General features: G+C 39.7%; 1 protein-coding gene across 5 annotated transcripts in view; it reads left to right on the forward strand.

Annotated features, from left to right (window-relative positions):
• The window catches only part of LOC122553090 (SLX4 interacting protein), a 94,025-nt gene that overhangs the window by 39,278 nt on the left and 33,204 nt on the right, over positions 1-21,543 (forward strand). For 4 of the 5 annotated variants that reach the window (XM_043696612.1, XM_043696613.1, XM_043696616.1 and 1 more), the window contains one exon: positions 4,650-4,782. The exons of the other annotated variant lie outside the window; for it this stretch is intronic. In XM_043696612.1, coding sequence (XP_043552547.1) covers positions 4,650-4,782 — 133 coding nt within the window. The remainder of the gene's footprint in view (positions 1-4,649; positions 4,783-21,543) is intronic. 5 annotated transcript variants of the gene reach the window in all.

Consider the following 21,543-nt stretch of genomic DNA (forward strand, 5'->3'; position numbering starts at 1 on the left):
ATTTGCAAATTGACAATTGTCTAACTTTCACTATGTGGACTTTGGTGACTATGATGTTATCCTATAATTGGCAAGCAAATTATGCCGGTGCTAACAGCAAAATTAAGAAGTGTCTGTCATTAGTGTTCTTAGTGTTATGAAGTTGAAGGTGTATACTGTACCTTTAAGAGAGAGTGAAGACTGTTTTGGCAGTGAGACTTTGCAGGCAGCTGTCATGTGACTGGCTAGCAGTCTCAGTGTATTGGAAAATTGAAAATATGTAACATTTGGCTGTAAACTAGATACCTCAGTTGCTTTGACCACCATTTGAACATAACCAATCAGTGTAAATTATGCCCCAGGATAATGAGATGATCTGATGTTTGGGATATAAAGTAGCTGGTGGTTTGAGAGTTAGCCAGAGAGAGAGAATGGCAAACTGCCATCTAGAGAGAGACTGCTATCCAAAACACCTTCTATCAAAGGTACCTTTTTCATATGAAACATCTTTGCAACAAAAGACCAAAGATTACCCAGGGAGATCTATAGCCAGAGGATGACAGCCACTGTCTGGTTTTGAAAATTAAGTTGCTGTAATTTTATTCGGGGCTTTTATTGGATCAGTATATTATTATAGAGTTGGAGGTAGATAACAGACCTTTGAGAGAAAGGAGACTGAGAGTTTGTAAATAGTTGTTATTTAATGTTCACTTTTAAAGTTAAAAAATAAAATTGATATCTTTCTTTAAATCGTGGAGTTCGGGTAGTTTTCTGTCACTCATACTTTAACGGATTACAAGGTGAGGTGAGGGTGTGTTTGGTTTAATTAGCAGAAAGGTTCACTGCAGTGTCGTAACATTAGTATCAATTCAAAGTTATTACCATTCCAGAGGTTACAGACATCCTGTTCCTTATTCCAAGCTTGTTTCCAATTTGAGATATCTAGCAAAAAACCAAAGTCCACAATACAGATCATTCCCAAGGACTAAATGACAAAAAAAAATTTAAGTTGGAAAGTCAAATTGGGTTTTATCAAGCATATGTTTAAAAGCTTAAAGATTACATCAAGAAGAAAGGACAGTGGAAGGGAAAGTAGGCCATTGTTTTAAGGCAGCAAGAAAGAAGTATTTCAGGTAGAAGATGGATGTTGCATTAAGTCTTGATGGCAAGAAGGAAGCCCGTGTGGGGCAGCATGATTACAGCTTAGGACAAATGATTTCAAGGCTCAGATTCGAGGTTCAAGATGTTAGAGGCTAGGAAGACTGCAAGGTAAGAGTGATTAAGATAATTATTATTCTACCGCATGTCAGAGTTGTCACCAGACGTTTAAGGTATCAAGCATTATGTGCTGTTGTCGAGAGCACAGCATGGTGTGTTTTAAATGCAGTTTGTTGAGGCCAATGACCCCCGATGCAATAAAGTTTTACCATTTCTTGATTTAACAGATAAAACACACCAACACCTCTATAAAGTTTCAAGGTGGAAGGAAAATATTGTAAGTAGTAGTCCAAATATGTTGTAAATCCAATAAGTGCAGCTTTTGGAAAGAGAGAGTTAGAGAAATTTTACTGAAACTACCCTGACAATAATTGTCCCACTGAAGGAGATAATGTACAATAGACTTGAACTGACCTGAAGTTCCAAGTGTTTTGTTATTAATGGATCAAGGAAAGTTGAGGAAGAACGTAAAAGGAGGAACAAATTATATAACAACTTTCACTGTTGTAAAATGTTGTATATTTTCCAGCTATTACTTTTGAAATGCAGCAGTTAGTTTATACACAGAAAGCTGCCATAATTAAAGAAATAAATAAGTAATTACCCTTGTTTCAGATGTTAATCAAAGAATAAATATCAAGGATTATTCTCCTGCTCTCTTTCATCCACCTGGAAAAGCAACCAGAGCCTTGGTTTAACTTCTCAGCCAAAAGACACCGCCTCTTACTACAGTGCTGGCTTAGACTGCAGCCTAAACCATGTGCTCATTGTCTGTAGTGAGCATTGAACCCGCAACGTTTTGACTTACAGCTAGTAGTTTGAAAGAAGGCTGAAACTTTGAAATTCATGAGAGAAGGGATTTAGTTCTAGCAGAGCATTGTGATAATTCAAGGTTTAATTTGAAAATGGTAGTGTAAATTTTGACACAACATGGCATCTGTATTTTTGAAATCAAACATTTGCTGGTAGTCTGGTAACTACAACCTCAGGGAAAATATTAGCGTTTTGTAAATTGGACTGTTGTTCATTTTATTTTCAAATTTGTTCAGAATAATTGAGCAGAATTATATGAGGCACCCGAGAACTTAAGCAGGTAGACCTCTATGTTAGGGTGCTATGCCATCGGTGGTATCCCTACTGCTGACTGGCACCATCCCTAGCCCCACTGTGATTTTATAAGCGGTGGGGATGTGTGTTGGGTGGGGTTACCCACCCATGGCCTTTTATAGGCTCTTTTAAGTGCACACCTAATGTGCAAGTAAGGCCATTATTCTGCCTCTGCTTTGACTTATTTGGGGGTGGTGGTGCTTGGGAGAAATTGATGCTCAACCTGCAACCCTGCAGGCTTAACCATGCATGCTGGTGGCAACTTGGGACTGGAGGTGACTCTTGCCGAGACCCAGGTGTGAACTGGGTACCTTCTCTGACAGTGTTGCCTCTCCATGTCCACTTGCCTTCACTGCCCAGTCCAATGTGCTCCCACCCCAGTCACTAGGGCCTTCTAGCCTGGCCCCAACAAGCCCCTGGATATATCTGACTGTCCTGGTACACAGGGGCAGTCTCACCTCTGACACTTAAATCAGAGTGGGGCTGTTAGCTCTCAGCATTTAATCTATTTGATTTCAAGTCTGTAGAAAATTTGCTAAATAAAAGTTTGTCAATGCTGATCTGCAAAGTATCAAAATTAGACAATAATTTCAATTGTTAAAATTAAATTACAACCTTCAATTGAAATTATTGTCTAATTTTGATAAATTATTGATGGTGGATTTTTATTTTCAATTACATTTTACTTTTAGTTTTAATTGAACAATTATATGCAGTCATTGAAGTCTTAATTGGCTCTCCATTACCTTAATGATGCTGGACACCTCAATAGCAATATTATTCCTGACTACACATGTTTTTAGAAGTATTCATGATAGAATATAAATCGAATGTTATGTTTTCATCTTTAATATTTTAGGAGGAAATAGTCCAAGCCTTTTAACGTGAAAATGGTGCACTGATAAGGCAAGGAGACAATGCATTAATGCTTTTACTCTGCAAAGAGTTCCCAGTTGTAATGGCATTGCTGTAGGAGGTGATGAATGAAGGGAAAATAGCAACGTGGAAAGAAATGGCTGAAGTTATTGTTGGAATATTTCTTCTTGTTGCTTCAGAGTAATAATGTAATTTACTTGGGCACAGGTCACATTTCCATGTATCCAATTGCAGGTTGTGCAAAGCTTGGGAATATAAAAAGGAAACTAAAATGAAATAAGATAATACTAGATTACCGACATCCTAAGCTCTAGTAGCAGATGTAGGCTATTCGCCCCATCAAGTTGCCTCTTCCATTTATTGAGATCATGGCTGATGTTACCCTACAACCCTTGTTTACCTTCAGATTAAAAATCTGTCTATCTTGGCTTTGAATATACTCAACCTTGGAACCCCTCTATAATAAAGAATTTCATAGATTCATTATCCTGAGAGATGAAATTCTCTCTCCTCTCATTTTTAGATGAGCACCCCTTATTCTGAGATTATGCCCCTTGGTCCTAGACTCTCCCATAAGTGGGCCACCTCTCCGTATCTACCCTGTTAAACCTTTAATAATCTTGTATGTTTCATTAAGGTCGCCTTCCATTCTTCTGAACTCTGGTAAAAAAATCACTCCACTCGGAATGACCCTAATAGCCTCCTCTTCACTGCCTCCAATGCCACTCTTTTCTTTCTTGGGTAAGGGAACCTGAACTGTTCACACCACTCTACCTGAGGTCTGACTAGTGCCCTCTATGTTTTTGAAAATACTGCCCTATTTTTAATGTTCCATTCTCTTTGAAGTAAAGGGTGACGGTTCATTTGCATTCCCTATTACCTGCTGAGGAGAAAGTGAGGACTGCAGATGCTGGAGATCAGAGCTGAAAATGTGTTGCTGGAAAAGCGCAGCAGGTCAGGCAGCATCCAAGGAATAGGAGAATCAACGTTTCGGGCACGCTTTTCCAGCAACACATTTTCAGCTCTGACCTCTAGCATCTGCAGTCCTCACTTTTTCCTTTTGTGATTCATGTACAAGGACCTCCAGGTTCCTCCAAACTACTGCTTTCTGCAGTTTTGTTGCATTAAAATAATAATCAATTCTTATATTGATTTAACACAAATCTGCTGGGAATAATGCTGATCAGGAATTTGGTCATTGATATCAGCAGACTTAATAGAGTTTCTGGTCTTCATGCCTGAAATCCTGACGTACGTTAAACTCCTTGCCCGGTGCATGAGGTCAGAAAATCAATTTTGTTTTTTTTCTCTCCATCTGAAAGACTCAAAAAGAAAATTTGAAGAGTAAAAGTCAAATTTGAAATTCTGCATTTTTAGGATTTCTCTCAGGTAAAATTAGTATCAACTAAGAACAAAGAATTTGAATAATTTTAAAATGTAATTATATTGATTTTTAATTTTTTTTGTAGGAGGTTAGTGCACTTGTCAAGGAAGATGTTGATTTTAAGATAAAACAGTACCTTGAAATGAGAAAACAGCGTGGTAACGTGCAATCTAAACTAAACAAAGAATTGACACCCAGTAACCCGCTGTGTCGTAAAGGTAAGAAATTCTTTAAATGTGTGATAATGAGACTAAAATCTACTGTGAAATCATTGAAATATATGCAGCATTAAAATGTTGAACAAATGAGGGAGAGATGTAGATTTTGAGTGAACATATTAGCCAATGATAGAGATTTGGCTAAAGGTTGGAGCAATATATTCTAGGTTATGACAGCAACAACTACTGCATTTATATAGCACCTTTAATATACAAACACAAAGGCAATTCACAGTAGCATTGTCAAATTTAAATTAAGATTAAGCCACATAAGCCATATGAGCACAGAGGACCCAAAATCTTGATCTTTGAGGTATGTTTTTAAGGAGGAGAGAGAGAAAAATGTTTAATGAGGAATTTACAGAGCTTTAAGACTCTGGTCATTGAGGGTATAGCTGCCATCTCTTCCACTTCCATTGTCACCCCATTGTTATTCTCATCCACTCTTGAATATATCCACCGAATATGATTCATAGATCTGCGGGATAGATTATCTGTACCTGATGTGGAGTGCCAATGTTGGACTGAGGCAGACAAAGTCAACAATCACACGATGTCAGGTTGTAGCCCAACAGGCTTATTTGAAACCGCAAGCTTTTGGAGTCCCCACTCCTTCCTCAGGCAGCTAGCTTGCAGTTTCAAATAAATGCGTTGGACTATAACCTGGTGCCTTGTGATTTTTTACTCTATCTATCCCTGAACATGAAGCACTCTTCTGCAAAACACAATACTGTACAGTGGAGACTTTTTCTCTTGCAATGCATTCACTGACTGGTTTAACCAATCAAATATTTATTTACAACAAACTTATTGATAAGTGTTTTGGTATAGAGGAGCAATGTTAATTCAGAACTTGATAATAGTCAATGGTCCTCAATGGTGTAGTGATTATTCCATTCTAAAATACAAGTCCACATTTTGCATACTACTTTATTCTCTGAAAATAATGATCTCAGTTCAAATTCGTGCAATTTATTACTTTATTCTGGAAAAGTAATTTTAAGATTTATGAGGTCAATTCCCGGAATGGCGGGACTATCTTACGCTAAAAAGGTTGGAGAGACTGGGCTTGTATGCACTTGAGTTTAGAAGGCTGAGAGGGAATATGATTAAGACGTATAAGATTATAAAAGGTTTGGACACTCTGGAGGCAGGAAGCATGTTTCTGCTGATGGGTGAGTCCCGAACCAGAGGACACAGTTTAAAAATAAGGGGTAGGCCACTTGGAACAGAGTTGAGGAGAAAATTCTTCACCCAGAGAGTGGTGGGTGTATGGAATGCTCTGCCCCAGAAGGCTGTGGAGGCCAAGTCTCTGGATACTTTCAAGAAAGAGTTGGCTAGAAGCTCTTAAGGATAGTGGAATCAAGGATTATGGGGATAAGGCAGGTACAGGATACTGATTGAGGATGATCAGCCATGATCATAATGAATGGTGGTCCTGGCTCGAAGGGCAGAATGGCCTACTCCTGCACCTATTGTCTATAAGATGTGGTAGAACTGCTGTAGGATTGCAACTCATAACATTTTCTCGATGTCATGTCCATTTGTCTGATTCCAAGTATATATTGGTAATGCCCAGTTCTACCTCTACCACCGCTTCAGTCAACTCATTTACTGTCTCTGATTTTCCACTCCACTTGGAGAAGTAGAAGTTTGTTCCATTTAACTATTGCAAATACTGAAACCAGTAGTTTCTGTGTCCATCACAAGCTGTGTTGTCTAGCTATTGACTCCATCGTCTTTCCTTGTCACTGTCATGAGCCTGAATCAACTGTTGGAATTTTGCACCATGCTTAATCCCAAGCCAGGCCTCTGATCTCATAAACTGTCCTTCACCAAGATTGTATGTTTCCACCTGTGCAATATTGCTCAACTCTGTCCCTGCTGCAGCACATTTATTGCTGAGACCATATCCATTCCTTCTTTAACTTCTGTCTTAGCTATTCTAACGTTCCCTTAGCCCACCTTACATCAACCACCCTCGTACTCTTGAAATTTCAAAATCTCGCACCTGTATCATAACATGCAGCTATCCCAATCTAACACCATTCCAGTGCTCGCTGATCCATGCTGACTTTTAATGCAGCAATGCCTCAATTTGCAAGTGTTTATCTTTGTGTTAAAATCGCTCCAAGTCTTTTCCCCTCTTTGCCTTTGTTACCCCCTTCAGCCCTAGGGTTCTCTGCATTTCTCCAACTCATCTAACCTGGCCTCTTGCCCATTCCCAATTTTCAGTGCTTCACCATTGACAAATTTGCCTCATCATACAATCATGTAATATCAGAGCAAAAGTAGACCATGCAGCCCCCTGTCTGTCATTAACATTAGATCATGGCTGATCTGTTTGTGTTTCAAATTGTACATTTTCATTTGCCTATATAACCCTTAATTCCCCAGCCTAGCAAGAATCTGTCATCCTCATCTTAAAATATTCAATGACCCACACGTGCACCCTCTTCTGAAACAGAGGGTTCCAAAGTCACACAACCATCTGAGTTCATAATAATCCTTTTCTTCTCTGTCCCAAAAGGGTGACCCCTTATTTTATAGCAATGACTCCTAATCTGGACTGGCCCACAAGAGAAAACATCCTTTCCATCTCCACCTTGTCGATACTATTCAGAGACAGCAGCATAAGTTGATTATTAAAACCTATACCTTTTACCAAGTTATTTAATGACATGCCCTGTGTGGCTTTGTGAGCAAGTTTATTTTTTGTAGATACTCCTGTGAAATGTCTTCAAATGCTTTTGCTATATTGTCGAAATGCCAGTTCTTCTTGTTATCATGAGGCCAAGTGTCAGTCTGGAAAGCAATTAATATATTTTTATTTTGCTAGGTACTGGAGGAAAGTTAGTTTGTACTTTTAATTACATCTCTTAAAGTGTAGATATTATTTCCTTTGGGAATTTGGCAAATTAAAACAAAAACACTTAAACAAAATAAGCAACAGTTTGTTCTTTGCATAATAGAATTGCAGCATGTTCACTCCACCCACATAAATTCCCTCCAGATCAGAAATTAACGTGGGTGGCCCACTTTTCAAGCTGCTATGTCTGTTCAGATGTGACTAATATGCAATAGAGCCAAGGCACAACAGGACCTACACAATGCAAAAGTGAAAATCATCAACTTTGCACTGTTTAGGAAAGCTCTGGCACTCCATGACATCAGAGTGGCTGTACATTCATCACAGAATCCTATCCCTGAGCTTACTGACTCTAATCCACATATGTCCCTTTGTTTCACTGTCTGTGACAACTATGATGTTGAGGTGCCAGTGTTGGACTGGGGTGGACAAAGTTAAAAAATCACACAACACCAGGTTATAGTCCAGCAGGTTCATTTGGATGTAGTAGCTCATGAATGCATTGTCTGAGCTAAGATGTCCCCTTTTTTAAATAAGACCATAAGTTATCTTAAGAATGTGACTTGGATGAAGTTCTGGTTTTTACATATTAATGAACCAAAACCAAATCGATTCCAAACGATGAAAGACTTAACATCAATCTAGGTTTGTTCAATATATCATTTCAGTTGCGTGACACTGTGATCCTTTGCTATAAATTCTGTGTTTTATGATCCTGCTGCATGGCTACGTCATGACTAAGCAGCGCTCCGAAAGCTAGTACTTCCAAATAAACCTGTTGGACTATAACCTGTTGTTGTGTGCTTTTTAACTGACAGTTATGATATAGCCACAGCATTTGGTTTCAAATTGAATTTTCATGCTAATATATAAAGTGACAAAGATTTGAGGACCTGATTTAAGTACACTATTTATAAATTACATTTGTGTTATGCAATGCAAAATACCTACTTGACTATATCTTCCCTAATCCCATAGATTCTACTGTTCTTTGATGCATTAGCTGCACATGTTATATAATTTTTCATCGTGTTGTAGCATCGTTTTCACCCTCCTTTCCAGAATTTACTGAAGAGGGCTCAATTCTTTAATCCTGCCTGTCTAACTGTGTTAAATGGAAAATACTTTTTCCCTATTGTATCACACAGAATGAGTATAAAAATAGGGATGCTACCTGACTGTGCTTTTCCAGCACCACACACTCGACTCTGATCTCCAGCATCTGCACTCCTCACTTTTCTCCTCTAAAGATAGGGAAGTCCTGTTAAAACTATAGTCATACCTCACCTAGAAAACTGTGAACATCCTTTCCCTTATCTCAGGAAGGATATACTGGTATTGGAGGAATTTCAGAGAAGGGTCACTAGGTTGATTTCAGACATTTGAGGATGGGGGTACTCTTCTTGTCAGGAGAAGTGTTGCCTGTACTCAATGGAGATTAGAAGAATGAGTGAGACTTTATTGAAACATTCTTGGGGGCGTTGATTGGGTAGATGCTGAAAAGTGGTTTTCCCATGTGGGAGGTTCAGGACCAGGGAGTATTATCCAGCAAAAGATGACACACAGTTAGGAGATAGATGAGGAATTTCTTCCCTTAGTGGGTAGTCAGCTGTGAAACACATTACAACAAAGGACTGTCGAGGTTGGATCATTGAGTATATTCAAGGGTGTGATAGATAGATGTTTTAGTCAGTGAGGAAATTGAGACTTGTAGGCAAAAGGAAGGAGAATGGAGTTGAGGGTTACCAAATCAGCCATAGCATCACTGAATGGTGAAGCAGAGTCAGTGGGTCAATGGTCTGCTTTTGCTCCTATGTCTTATAGCTTTTCCAGCAACTTCTTTCGGTTTTTATTTAGTATATTATGCTTGGGTAATCATTTCTGAATTCCGTCAATTTTATGATTTTTAGTCTTCATTCTTTTAAATTCTCGCGACTTTTAAGTAAATAATGGATTAAAATACTGGCTACACATGGCCCTTTCTTCTGCTATACACCAGATCATTTTTTTGTTTCTTCTTTGCATCTTTACATTGTGCATGAACATTTTAGTAAGGGAGTGAGTTTTATAAAATTGTTCATCAGTATATATGATTAGATTACTTACAGTGTGGAAACAGGCCCTTCGGCCCAACAAGTCCACACAAGACCCTCCGAAGAGCAACCCACCCAGACCTACTCCCCCACGTTTACCCCTTCACCTAACACCACGGGCAATTTAGCATGGCCAATTCACCTAACCTGCGCATTTTTGGACTGTGGGAGGAAACCAGAGCACCCAGAGGAAACCCACGCAGACACGGGGAGAATGTGCAAACTCCACACAGATAGTTGCCTGAGGCGGGAATTGAACCCGGGTCTCTGGTGCTGTGAGGCAGCAGTGCTAACCACCGTGCCGCCCAATATAAATACACTCTCTCCAGTATTTTTGTGTCTATAGATGTAAAATCTGATTCACATCTTTAAAGGAACAATTGATCAGATTTCAATGCTAATTATATTTGCGTGAGTAACAGCAGATAACAAAAGCCTTGGGAGTGATGATGAGAGAATAAGGGCAAACTGAATGCAGGGGAATTTGAGAGTCAGACCTGTTATTGGAAATTGAAGTGTAAATGTTTACTGCAACATTTCTAATAAAAAGGAGAGAAGCACGGAGTAAGCAATTGATAGTGATGGGATGTCCCTGTTGAATTACTTTCTCTCTCAAGCCTTTTTCATGGCATGTGATACCTGTGTCCACTGTTTGTTGGGCTGTGATGTGGGAGATTGGTAAGATCTAACACTGCCACAAGTCTTTCAACTAACATTGTCCCAGCTTCAATTGCTACTTGATCTGCTTTTACAGATGATCAGTTTGCAAATAAAAGCAAATAAATAGGAAGCTATCTTAGCAGTTAGCCATTTTTTTCCTTCTACTTTCAGTTTTAGCTATCCTCGTGAACTGGGTTATCCCCTTCTCTCACCCAAGATAGGTCTTGGATTAAGTTATCCTTACTTCTGGTACTTAAGAATTTAAGCAACTAAAGGACTACACTTGAGCTTAATCAAAATTCTGGAAAGTGACTAAGAGTAGCCACTGCAGTGATTGAAGAACAGCAAGGCTTACTTAGAGCAGGTAAAGGTTTGCAAACTGTATGGTTCATCTTTTGTCCATGACATTCTTACTATGAATTATCAGAAAGATGTATTATATATGTGTACAGCAGATATTTAAAAGAAGGCAGATCATGTACATCATGTCTTTCGATTTCTAATTACCTTCAAGCTTGTGTACTCAATATCAAAACTTCACTCATTTTATTAGAAAGTCTTGTTAATGTTTGAGACTGACCAAATTTTACACGCCAAAAATTTCAGTGCCTCAGCTCCTAAAGTAGTTTATGTCTACATTGGAGAAACCAAATGCAGGCTGGGTGACTGCCTTAAAGAGCACCTCAGGTCTATGCGCAAGCATAACCCTGATCTTCCTGTAGCTGGTCATTTTAACACAGTGTCCTGTTTGCATGCCCACTTGTCTGTCCTCGGCATGCTGCAATGCTCCAGTGAATCAACCTCTCCTTTTCAGTCTGGGCACTTTACAGCCTTCTGGACTTAATATTAAATTCAACACTTTCAAATTGTGAACCAACTCCCATTCTTTCTTTTCTTTTAGCTTTGCTTATTACCTTCTCCCATTTCTTCCCTTTCTTTTAGCTTTACTTGTTACTTCTCTGTCACTGTGTCTTCCCTCCTCAATCCCTACCTCAGTGGGACTGTCAGCACATTCAAGCCAGCAGTTAGACACACAATTGTTCTGCCATTCTCACATTCTGATCACTTAATCTGAACTATCAACATCTTTTATTCACCACCACTTTACACCCACTGCCCTCAACTGCAATTTCCACCCCCCTCCCCCCAGCCTTGCAAGCTATAGCATAAATGTTGCCCCCCTCCACAATTCACTTCAGCTCTGATGAAGAGTCATCTAGACTCAAAATGTTAGCTTGTGCCCTCTTTGGATTCTGTCTGACCTGCTGCAATCTCCAGCATTTGTTTTTTCAGTGGTTTATGTCTCTCCTCACTGCTATCAACCAACCTATTTTTGCCATTTACAAGTAGATGGATAGAAAGAATGGAACGTAACCATAAAATAAATTGTTCAAAAGGGTTCTGATTTTATTCTGGTTCCAAAACTTAAGAAAAAATAAATTTATGAATAGTGCCAAAGAACCTCAGTAGGTTTGGCAGTATCTGTGGAGAGAGGTACAGAATTAACGTTTCAAGTACAATATGATTGTTCGTTGGAGCTGTGTTTTCTGTTTTGTTTTTGATGTCCAGTATATACAGTGTTTTGCATTTATAGAATTATATTGTTATATTAACTTATATAAGACTGGGCCAGGAGCATGAAAATAGGATTAGAATAGTTATGTGCTTGTTTTGATCGGCATGTTCTTGATGGGCTGAAGGACCTTTGCTGTGCCACAGACCTCTATGACTCTGACTCTGAAAATTAATACAAATATGTCTCTGTGATAAGGGAGACTACAGTTATTTTGTTCTTTCTTAAAAACAACTGGAGTTGCTAGAGATCTGAAACAAAAATAAATACATTTCTGGAGGGACTCACCAGATCTGGCAGCATCTGTGGAGAGAGAAAGAGTTAATATTTCAAGTCCAGTGACTAGTCTGAAAATGAGCAGGCAATTCTCAGTATTTTGGCCAACATTCCTACCTCAAACAGTGTCAACCAAAAAGTATAATGAGATTAGCGGTCATTTATTTGCTGTTCTCAGGACCCTTGTAGGTGCAATTGGTTACCATCTTTACCTTCGTAACAATGCCCTCTCCTTTCTATTTATTTTTACTACTTTCTCTCAAACATCCAAGTAAACAAAGCCTTCAAAAGTTACCCTAATCCCCGAGTAGACAATTCAGCAAAATCGCAGTTTGCAATCTGCACTACTCAACTATAGTTAGTGATATTCCACCATTGAGAAAGTCAGAACGCAGCAAACGTACAGTATGCACAAATGGCTGGGCAAAAAAAAACTCTAACTGAAAAGGCAATCTTTCCAGTCTGTTCAATTATAATTAATTCCCAATCTGAGAACCAGCAGCTCTGAAGAGAGGGCTGCAGGACTCCAGGACTTGAGCACAAAAATCAAGCTGACAGTCCTGAGGGAGTGTTGCACTGTGGGATGTTTTTCACAGGAAACTATTTTGAAGAACAGCGGGGAATTTATCCCCCAGTCAAAAACAGACAATCTGGGTTATTACAGCATTGCTTTTTGTGGAAACTTTGTGTGCCCTATATAAAAGAATGACCACATTTTAGAAATACTATTTTGGTTGTACAGTGCTTTGGGATTTCTGGTGGTTGTGAAAGGTGCTGTATAAATGCAAGCATTTTTTTCTCTGTGTAGATCTCTGTCAAAAAGTGTGTTTAGAAAATAATTTAGATAGCTGTAACTTGGATATCATTGGAGTAGATATTTTTAAGTAGTTTCTCGAGGTGGTTACCAGAATCATAGACCTCAGTGCTCCATAAGGAGCCACTGCACTTGTTGAAAGCCAGTGGAGAAACTGAGAATTGTTGAAAAACATGTTAGGCTGCATTGGAAAAATCCAAGTCACAAAACTATGTATCCGGAAACATGGTAACGGCAGAAAGCATTAAACAATATAAAGATGTGATCATTGCAGTAGGGAAAGATTCCAAATGGCTTTAATTTGGAATCTTGCGCTGCAGTTGTTCTAATATGCCTGAGGCAGAAAGTGTTTGCTATGGATTTCATACACTGGAGTGAAGTCCAGATAACGCTAAGGATTGTATTCAGGATTTAATTCTTTTCTTGTGAGCTTGGTATGTTATAGTACTTATTTTTAGCTTTGCATCCTAAGTCTGATTCTGCGTTCCTACTATTTCTGTTGTGACATACTGCAGTTTCCAACAAGCAAGAGATTAGGCCTTGAATGAATCAGCTAGAAGAAACTTACTGTGGAGCTTTGGTTATGGTTATGTTCAAAACAGAAAATATGATGTGCCATTTCATTTCATTATTTACTTTTGGTTTACCTTTTGACACTAAAGATAGTTTGGATTGCAAAGAACAGCAAAGTTTGGGATACAATGCAGATAACCAGTATTCCCCATTTGAACTCAGTAATGAATCCTCAACTGATGTAATTCAGTTTGATGAACAGGCATTGATGACAGCTTGAGCCTATTGTCAGATGCTGAGTAGATGCAAGTTCAAACAGAAAAATTTACTCCTCTGTCTTCACAGGAAGAGTTAACAGTACTCATGAGAGCTCATATCAAGCAAGAAATATTCCTCAGTTAGTGACTAAAGAGTTGGATGTGTTGGTTACACCAATCATGCCATCAGCGTGGACAAATGAAAACGTAGACTTTCGGAGCAAATTGAAGTAGAGAAAACCTGCACACCAGCATTGGTTTGCCGGAAGATTGAGAATAAAAGTCTGCTCCCACAACAAAGATGTGGTGCTTGCGATTCTGTGGACACTACCACTGAGATGGGATAACCAGTGTTCACAGGCTCAGGATATTATCAAGAAAAAAACGATACCTTGTTTAAATATCCAGGATACTGCAAAAAAAACTTTCAACAAGTTACCAACCCCTGCAAAAGAAGGAAATTCATAAGATTAAGACTTCTGTAGATATTACAATTGCCCTCCGTGAGATGTACTCCATGGAGGAGATCGAAGGGATTAAAGATCCTCTACTTTAAAGGGACCCAGACACCTCACTTTGTTGAGAATGGAATCAAAGTCAACAGTCTTCAAGGAGACCTACAAATCTTCCTGAAGTGTTGATACAAGCGAGACTGGTTCATGTAGCACAGATCAAGAACAGAAATGAGTAGAAATTAGTCAGTGACCAATTTTGTGTATGAAGTGGGTGATGTACCAAAATGTACACCCAATCCAAAAATCCCAGAGCCAAGTCAAAGTGTAATCTTAGGCCTTAGTTAAATAATCTAGGCAAACTGCAGATGTTTGTAGCTGAATCACAGATGACTTCCCTTTATGCAGGGATGAATGCTGTTTGCCTTGCTGGCAGCACTCTTGGGAAAGTGCCATGGAAGTGTGGAGAACCAAGGCAGCACAGCTAATTGTCCTCGAGTGCTGTGGAACCAGAAAATGGTCTCCTGCTCCTCCTCTTCCTCCTGCTGCTGCTCTTCCCCCTACTTCCTATATCAAAATTTAAGAAAATGTTTATTTCTCATGCTAATTGTTTTCTATACTGGATCTGTTGATTAACACATGGGTGGAGCAGGCCCCTGGCAGCCCATTTTTGAAACTGGTGCAGATGATTTGCATGTTCTAATGAAGAAATTAACACCTGCCCAGCCACATGAGAGAGGCCCACTCCAATATTGGGTTGACCATCTTTCGGGTGTCCTTGAGCCATGGGATGTTGGTCCACAAAATTGCTCTATTTTGCATCTGTAAAATGGGTGCAAATATGGCTGCCATGAGCTCTAATGTCTAAAGCATGTTGTATTGAGGCATTGAAGGATAATCAACACCATTGTTGACCAAATGTTGGTCAAAATATCGTGTAATAAATTTTTAAGATTCGTTAATAGAGCCTGGATTTATTGCTCATCCCCAGTTACCGTTGCAAAGGTGATGGTAAGCTGAAGTCTGTTAGGTGTCAGTACCCCACAATGCTGTTAGGGTGGGAATTACAGAAATCTGATCCTGTGGTACTGAAGGAACGGTGATGCATTTCCAAGTCAGGTCTGTAAGTGGCTTGTAGTGGAACTTGCAGGTGGTAGTGACCTCTATATTTGCTGCTCTTGAGCTTCTAGATGGTACAGTATTGATCAGGAGTGTGAAAGCTTTTGTCTAAGGAGCCTTGGTGAAATTCTGCAGTGCATCTTGTAGAGCTGCTGCTGTATATCAGTGGTGGAGGGAGTGAGTGCTTGTGGATGTGTTGCCAGCTGAAAGGGCTGCGTTGTCCTGGATATTGTCAAGCTTTTTGGATGGTGTTCCGGCTGCACTTATCCAGGGTTTCTGTCACATTCCTCATTTGGTCCTTGCACATAGTGGACAGACTGTGGGGAAAGACAAGATTAGATTGCATTAGACTAGATTACTTACAGTGTGGAAACAGGCCCATCAGCCCAACAAGTCCACACCGATCCTCTGAAGAGCAACCCACCCAGACTCTTTCCCCACATTTACCCCTTCACCTAACACTACGGGCAATTTAGCATGGCCAATTCACTTAACCTGCACATCTTTGGACTGTGGGAGGAAACCAGAGCACCCGGAGGAAACCCATGCATACACTGGGAGAATGTGCAAACTCCACACAGTTACCTGACGTGGGAATTGAACCCAGGTCTCTGGCGCTGTGAGGCAGCTGTGCTAACCACTGTGCCACCGTGCCACCCAGATATTCCTAGTCTAGGACCTGCTGTTGTAGCCATGGTATTTACAAAGGAACCTCGATTATCCGAATAAGATGGGCGGGCGCTATTTCATTCGGATAATTGATTCAATGCTTCTCCTCTGCGGGCCCGAAGTTTTTCGAAGTTTCCTTTTTCCTTGCTCTGCCTGCCTTGCTCCCTCTCTCTATCTCAGGGTTTGTTTCTGAGCAGACACACAGTTCTGTGTAAGGGACCTGCAGCATTGCTGAAGCCTACCGCATTCTACCCCCCACCCCCCAAAAAAAATCAGTTTGATGGGATTGAGAGCGAATACTTGCTACGTCAGCTCCCTGTTCGGGAGACTAGACAGCAGCACACCACGTTCAAGGCGCCCCCCCCCCGCCCTGTCCAACACTGTCTCCGCCTGCCCCCACCCACTGTCTGACCTGGTTGACCAGCTCCCCGTGCCCCCGCTTTCCTTCTCTGGGGCAGCTGGCTGGAGACCAACAGCAAGACTGCTACACCTAGGCGCACACACCCAGACAAACACAGACACGCACACACTCTCTGTACAGGACAATTTGGAAAGAGTATCTGGGGAAGGGGGGAGGGGGGTTTAGGGTAACTTTAGAACTGTGTAGAACTTTAGGGAAAGTGTGGGAAGAGAGAAGGCAGGCAGTCAGTCATTTGGAGACAGTGCCTGGGCTCCCATCAATGTCCAGGACTGTTCTTGGCAGCATTTCAGAGTTCATTTTTAATCATTGTGAAGTGGCAGATGGAGTTTAATTCAGATAAATGTGAGGTGCGGCATTTTGGGAAAGCAAATCTTAGCAGGACCTATACACTTATTGGTAAGGTCCTAGGAGTGTTGCTGAACAAAGAGACCTCAGAGTGCAGGTTCATAGCTCCTTGAAAGTGGAGTCGCAGGTAGATAGGATAGTGAAGGAGGCGTTTGGTATGCTTTCCTTTATTGGTCAGAGTATTGAGTACAGGAGTTGGGAGGTCATGTTGCGGCTGTACAGGACATTGGTTAGGCCACTGTTGGAATATTGCGTGCAATTCTGGTCTCCTTCCTATTGGAAAGATGTTGTGAGACTTGAGAGGGTTCAGAAGCGTTTTACAAGGATGTTGCCAGGGTTGGAGGATCTGAGCTATAGGGAGAGGCTGAACAGGCTGGGGCTGTTTTTCCTGGAGCGTTGGAGGCTGAGGGGTGACCTTATAGAGGTTTACAAAATCATGAGGGGCATGGATAGGATAAATAGACAAAGTCTTTTCCCTGGGGCCGGGGAGTCCAGAACTAGAGGGCCATAGGTTTAGGATGAGAGGGGAAAGATATAAAAGAGACCTCAGGGGCAACTTTTTCACACAGAGTGGTACGTGTATGGAATGAGCTGCCAGAGGATGTGGTGGAACCTGGTACAATTGCAACATTTAAGAGGCATTTGGATGGGTATATGAATAGGAAGGGTTTGAAGGGATATGGGCCGGGTGCTGGCAGGTGGGACTAGATTGGGTTGGGATATCTGGCCGGCATGGACAGGTTGGATCGAAGGGTCTGTTTCCATGCTGTACATCTCTAAACAAAAGACACGATCAAATGTAATGTTTCTATTGGGACTTTGAGATCTTCTTTGGATAATCCAAAATTCAGATAATTGATACTCACATAATTGAGGTTCCTCTGTATATGGCTAGTCCAGTTCACTTTCTGGATCAATGGTAACCCCCTACTAAGATGTTAGTGGCAGATTCAGCAATGGTAATGCCATTGAAGTTTGAGGGGCAATGGTTAGATTTTTTGTGGTGGAGATGGTGATTGGATTGCACCTGTTAATGTTACTTGCCAACTTATCAGCCCAAACCTGGATATTATCCAAGTCTCGCTGCATTTGAGCATAGACTGCTTCGGTGTCTGAGAAGTTGCACATAGTGCATAACCTTATACAACCATTGTCCCTGCTTCTGACCTTAAGATATAAATCAGATTATTGATGATGTAGTCTACATAATGAGCATCTATACTTTGTTAGCAGAAGTGTTTCTAGACCAGAATAGTCTGTGGTACATCTGTTTCTGAGGATACCCAAGTTTGATCGGACGTTGTCACAGGCATGAATTCAGTGCAATTAATGCTGGCCCTGTACAGAATATTGTTTACACAAACTGAATACTTTTCCAGTCAGTCCTTGAATGGAAGCCATTTTCCAGTGGACATTGATGAAGCCTGGCTAAAACCTGAGGTTATTTAAGTGTTTGACATGCAAGATATTATTTACAGCTGAACAGCATTGCAACTTAAATTGCTCTCAATATTACACGTGCTTCTAATATTGAAGGGAGATTGAAAACATGAACAAAACCTGTAGTATTGGCCTGCTTCAACCATCTACTTGTAACTGAGCCAGTTTCAACCATTTAGTTGCTATTTAAGGGATACCAAACCAATAGCATACCAGCATGTTCTGCATCCATGACAAGGAACCACAGTCATGAAGCATTTGAAGTGATTATGCTAGTAAACTCCCCAGCTGTCCACAGGCTATTTGAGGTAGTTTTTAGAAAAGCAAATCTGCTTTATTTCTAAAATAACTTACTTATCTGGCTTCATGAACTCTGCCTAAATAAACCAGTTTAATTATCATGCACAATTTGATAAATGCAGTTTTGAGACCCTTCCTATTTTACACTGCCTTTCTATCTTACTCTTGCTTACATAAGCTGTTAATTAACTTTAAGGTAAATGTGAGTTATCCTTTGTAACAGCTTGCAGTTGTGTTTAATGTACAGCTAATATGTTACCAACTTGCAAGATTAGTTATGTGATCTTGATTGAAAGGTTATCAAAAATGTTGAGAATGTAATGATTAAATTCCCTAGTTAAAATTGAAGTGTTACATGAATTTGATTTTTTTTTTAAATTATGAGCTTATTTGTCATTTTGTAAGTAGCCAACAATGTGCCTTCTTTACTCTGAAATGCAGTTTATACAAAATGTTAGTGGTGAAGTTATGCAGGTGCCAGATTCCGCTGGGACAGGAACACCTGCCAGGCTGCTCCAGATAACTCAGCAGCTTTGAGGCATTTTCCCAGGCTCCCAGATGAATGGTCACTAATAGCCGTGGGAGAGGGCTTCCAGTGTCGCATAGTGTACCACATTCTCTACTTGGCACTGTTATGTAGCTAAAGTCTGTTTGGCTGTGATTGCAACTTTTAAATAAGATGGAAGAAATATGCAGCTGAGTTTTTTTTTTATTTTCATTTGGATAATTCTTAAGTTTAGTAAGCATAACAAAACACTCTAAATTTAAGTTGGTAACTTTGAAATATAAGCAACTGCGGTATCTCCTAAAATGGTGTAACTTGATTACAGCCAGTGTATCAGATAAGTGCAAGGCTGGAAAAGGCTGAAGGTAGCTGCCAAAAATGACTAAAAGTAATTGCACATCATTCTGCAGTCGGTGAAGTTATTTTGAAAGTTTACATGACTTGAAATGCTCAGACATACTTGACCACTTCCCAGCTTCAAGCAGAGACATGTAACTGTGCTATCTCCTGGGAAATAAAAAATTCACTGAAAACATTATTTGTAAAAACCAGTGTGGTCAGCAATCTGCTTGTTGTGTGGCTTAGAATTTTTTCACAAATAGATTCAAAAGTTTTGCGTTCATGCACTTTGATGGATTATTGCAGCTGATCATTTTATTAGCTATGCTGATATTCAATATTTGTAAGTTGACAGTTTCTTTCCTATTGAGTTGGATTCAGTTCCTCAACTTTGTATTTTGTTGAGAAAACCTGATATTGTAAAATGATGAGCATTATTTAACATACAATAAAAGTTAGGAATTCTTTGCCGAAGCTACATCTATTGTTCATTATGATTTATCACAATGTGCCCACCATGATTTTAGCTTTCACTCTTCTTTTTCATCGATTATTATCTTGTTAACTTTATTTTATAGAAATTTGTTTGTTATCTTAGCTTGTTATTATTGGTCAGATGAGAAAAAAAATTAATTTTGCAGGCACACTTGTGAGAGTTCACCGTTAAGTCTTAAATCAAAAGGTATTGATTACCCCTTGAGAAAAATGTCTCCTTGATTGATACAGTTCCAAACGGGGTTGACTGATAGGTGAGAGATTTTTAAACACTTGTTCTCCTAAAATCCATTTGAAGAATATGAGATTCTAAGAATCCCTTGAGGCACCACTTCCTTAAACCTTACATGAATGAGTCTCTCTCTGGGAACAAGCTAACATAATCCGTTTGCTATAATAACTTAAGTTCTCTCTTACAGCAGGCTCACTTGACAAGGTGGCTAGATTTAACTCTGATTACTTCTATCAATGGGATCAATCCTAATTGCCATTGTAAGCTTTAGATTAGACAGGGCATTGAAATCTCCATCCTCACACCTAGTACTTTATTGAATGGAAAGGAAATGAGAGTGAACTTTGCATTGTAATACCTGATTTGAAAATGTGCATGTCCTTTTCTCATTTTTATGATTTTGTTTTGCATGTTCACTATTACCAAATGCCTAAGTGTTTTATCTTTCCAGTTAAGTGATCCATCTTGCCTTAATCAGTTGTACATTTATGGACACCACTATTTTCCATTGTGAATCTTTGAGGAGCACCTTTGGATAATGCAAAATGGTTTAAGATGTCAAAAGTTCAACATCAATCAATACTTTGATCCTCATGACCTTAGTGGGAAAAAGTGCACTGGAAATCAAGCCACGAATCATCCCGCACATGAAATATGACCAATCTAATGTCCAGGATGTATAATGCCTGACCACTATTTAAGATAAAATGAACCTGTACCAAGTCTCTTTAATGAACAAGAAAACAAAGCCTATTTATTTTAACTAATTATTCCTCTAACATGGGGAAATAAACAGAATTTGTGTGGTCAATGTACACACTTAAGCTTAATATCCCTTTAAATCCAAGCACACACATGTCATTCATAAATGGGTAGGACAAGACAGATGAGAGAAACCTTTTTTAAGAAATATCGTGGGTGGAAAATATAAACAAAAAGGCACAAAGTCTGTGGATCAGAGTCCAAACTAAAATGGGTGGGACGAAATGAGATGACTTGCTTTTTTTGTTGTTTTGATAGCACGTTGTTGATAGCTTATAGTTGTCAATTGCAGTCATCCTCAATTTGGTAGCCAGTCAATTAGACCTAGGTCTTGGCCAGATTTAAAAATTTTCTTTTTTCTTTGCAAAGTCTTTGAGAGTTATTACTTGACATTCAGAGAGAGAGAGAGATTTCACTTGCTGCCAGGCTTGAAGGTTTATGTCCTAACTGTTCTCTTTCCTCTCAATTCTGTGGCAAACTGTCACGACCAGTCCACAAGCTTTTGCCAGGTAGTTACTTAGATTTCAAAGATGTCTGGTGCTGGTGAATCCCACAAAACTATCAAAATCCTGTTTCCTTAAAAGAACACCACACAGTTCAACTTCTCCTTTGAGAAGTTTTTTTAAA

Source organism: Chiloscyllium plagiosum, chromosome 9 (genome assembly GCF_004010195.1).
Source record: "Chiloscyllium plagiosum isolate BGI_BamShark_2017 chromosome 9, ASM401019v2, whole genome shotgun sequence".
Lineage (NCBI taxonomy): Eukaryota > Metazoa > Chordata > Chondrichthyes > Orectolobiformes > Hemiscylliidae > Chiloscyllium > Chiloscyllium plagiosum.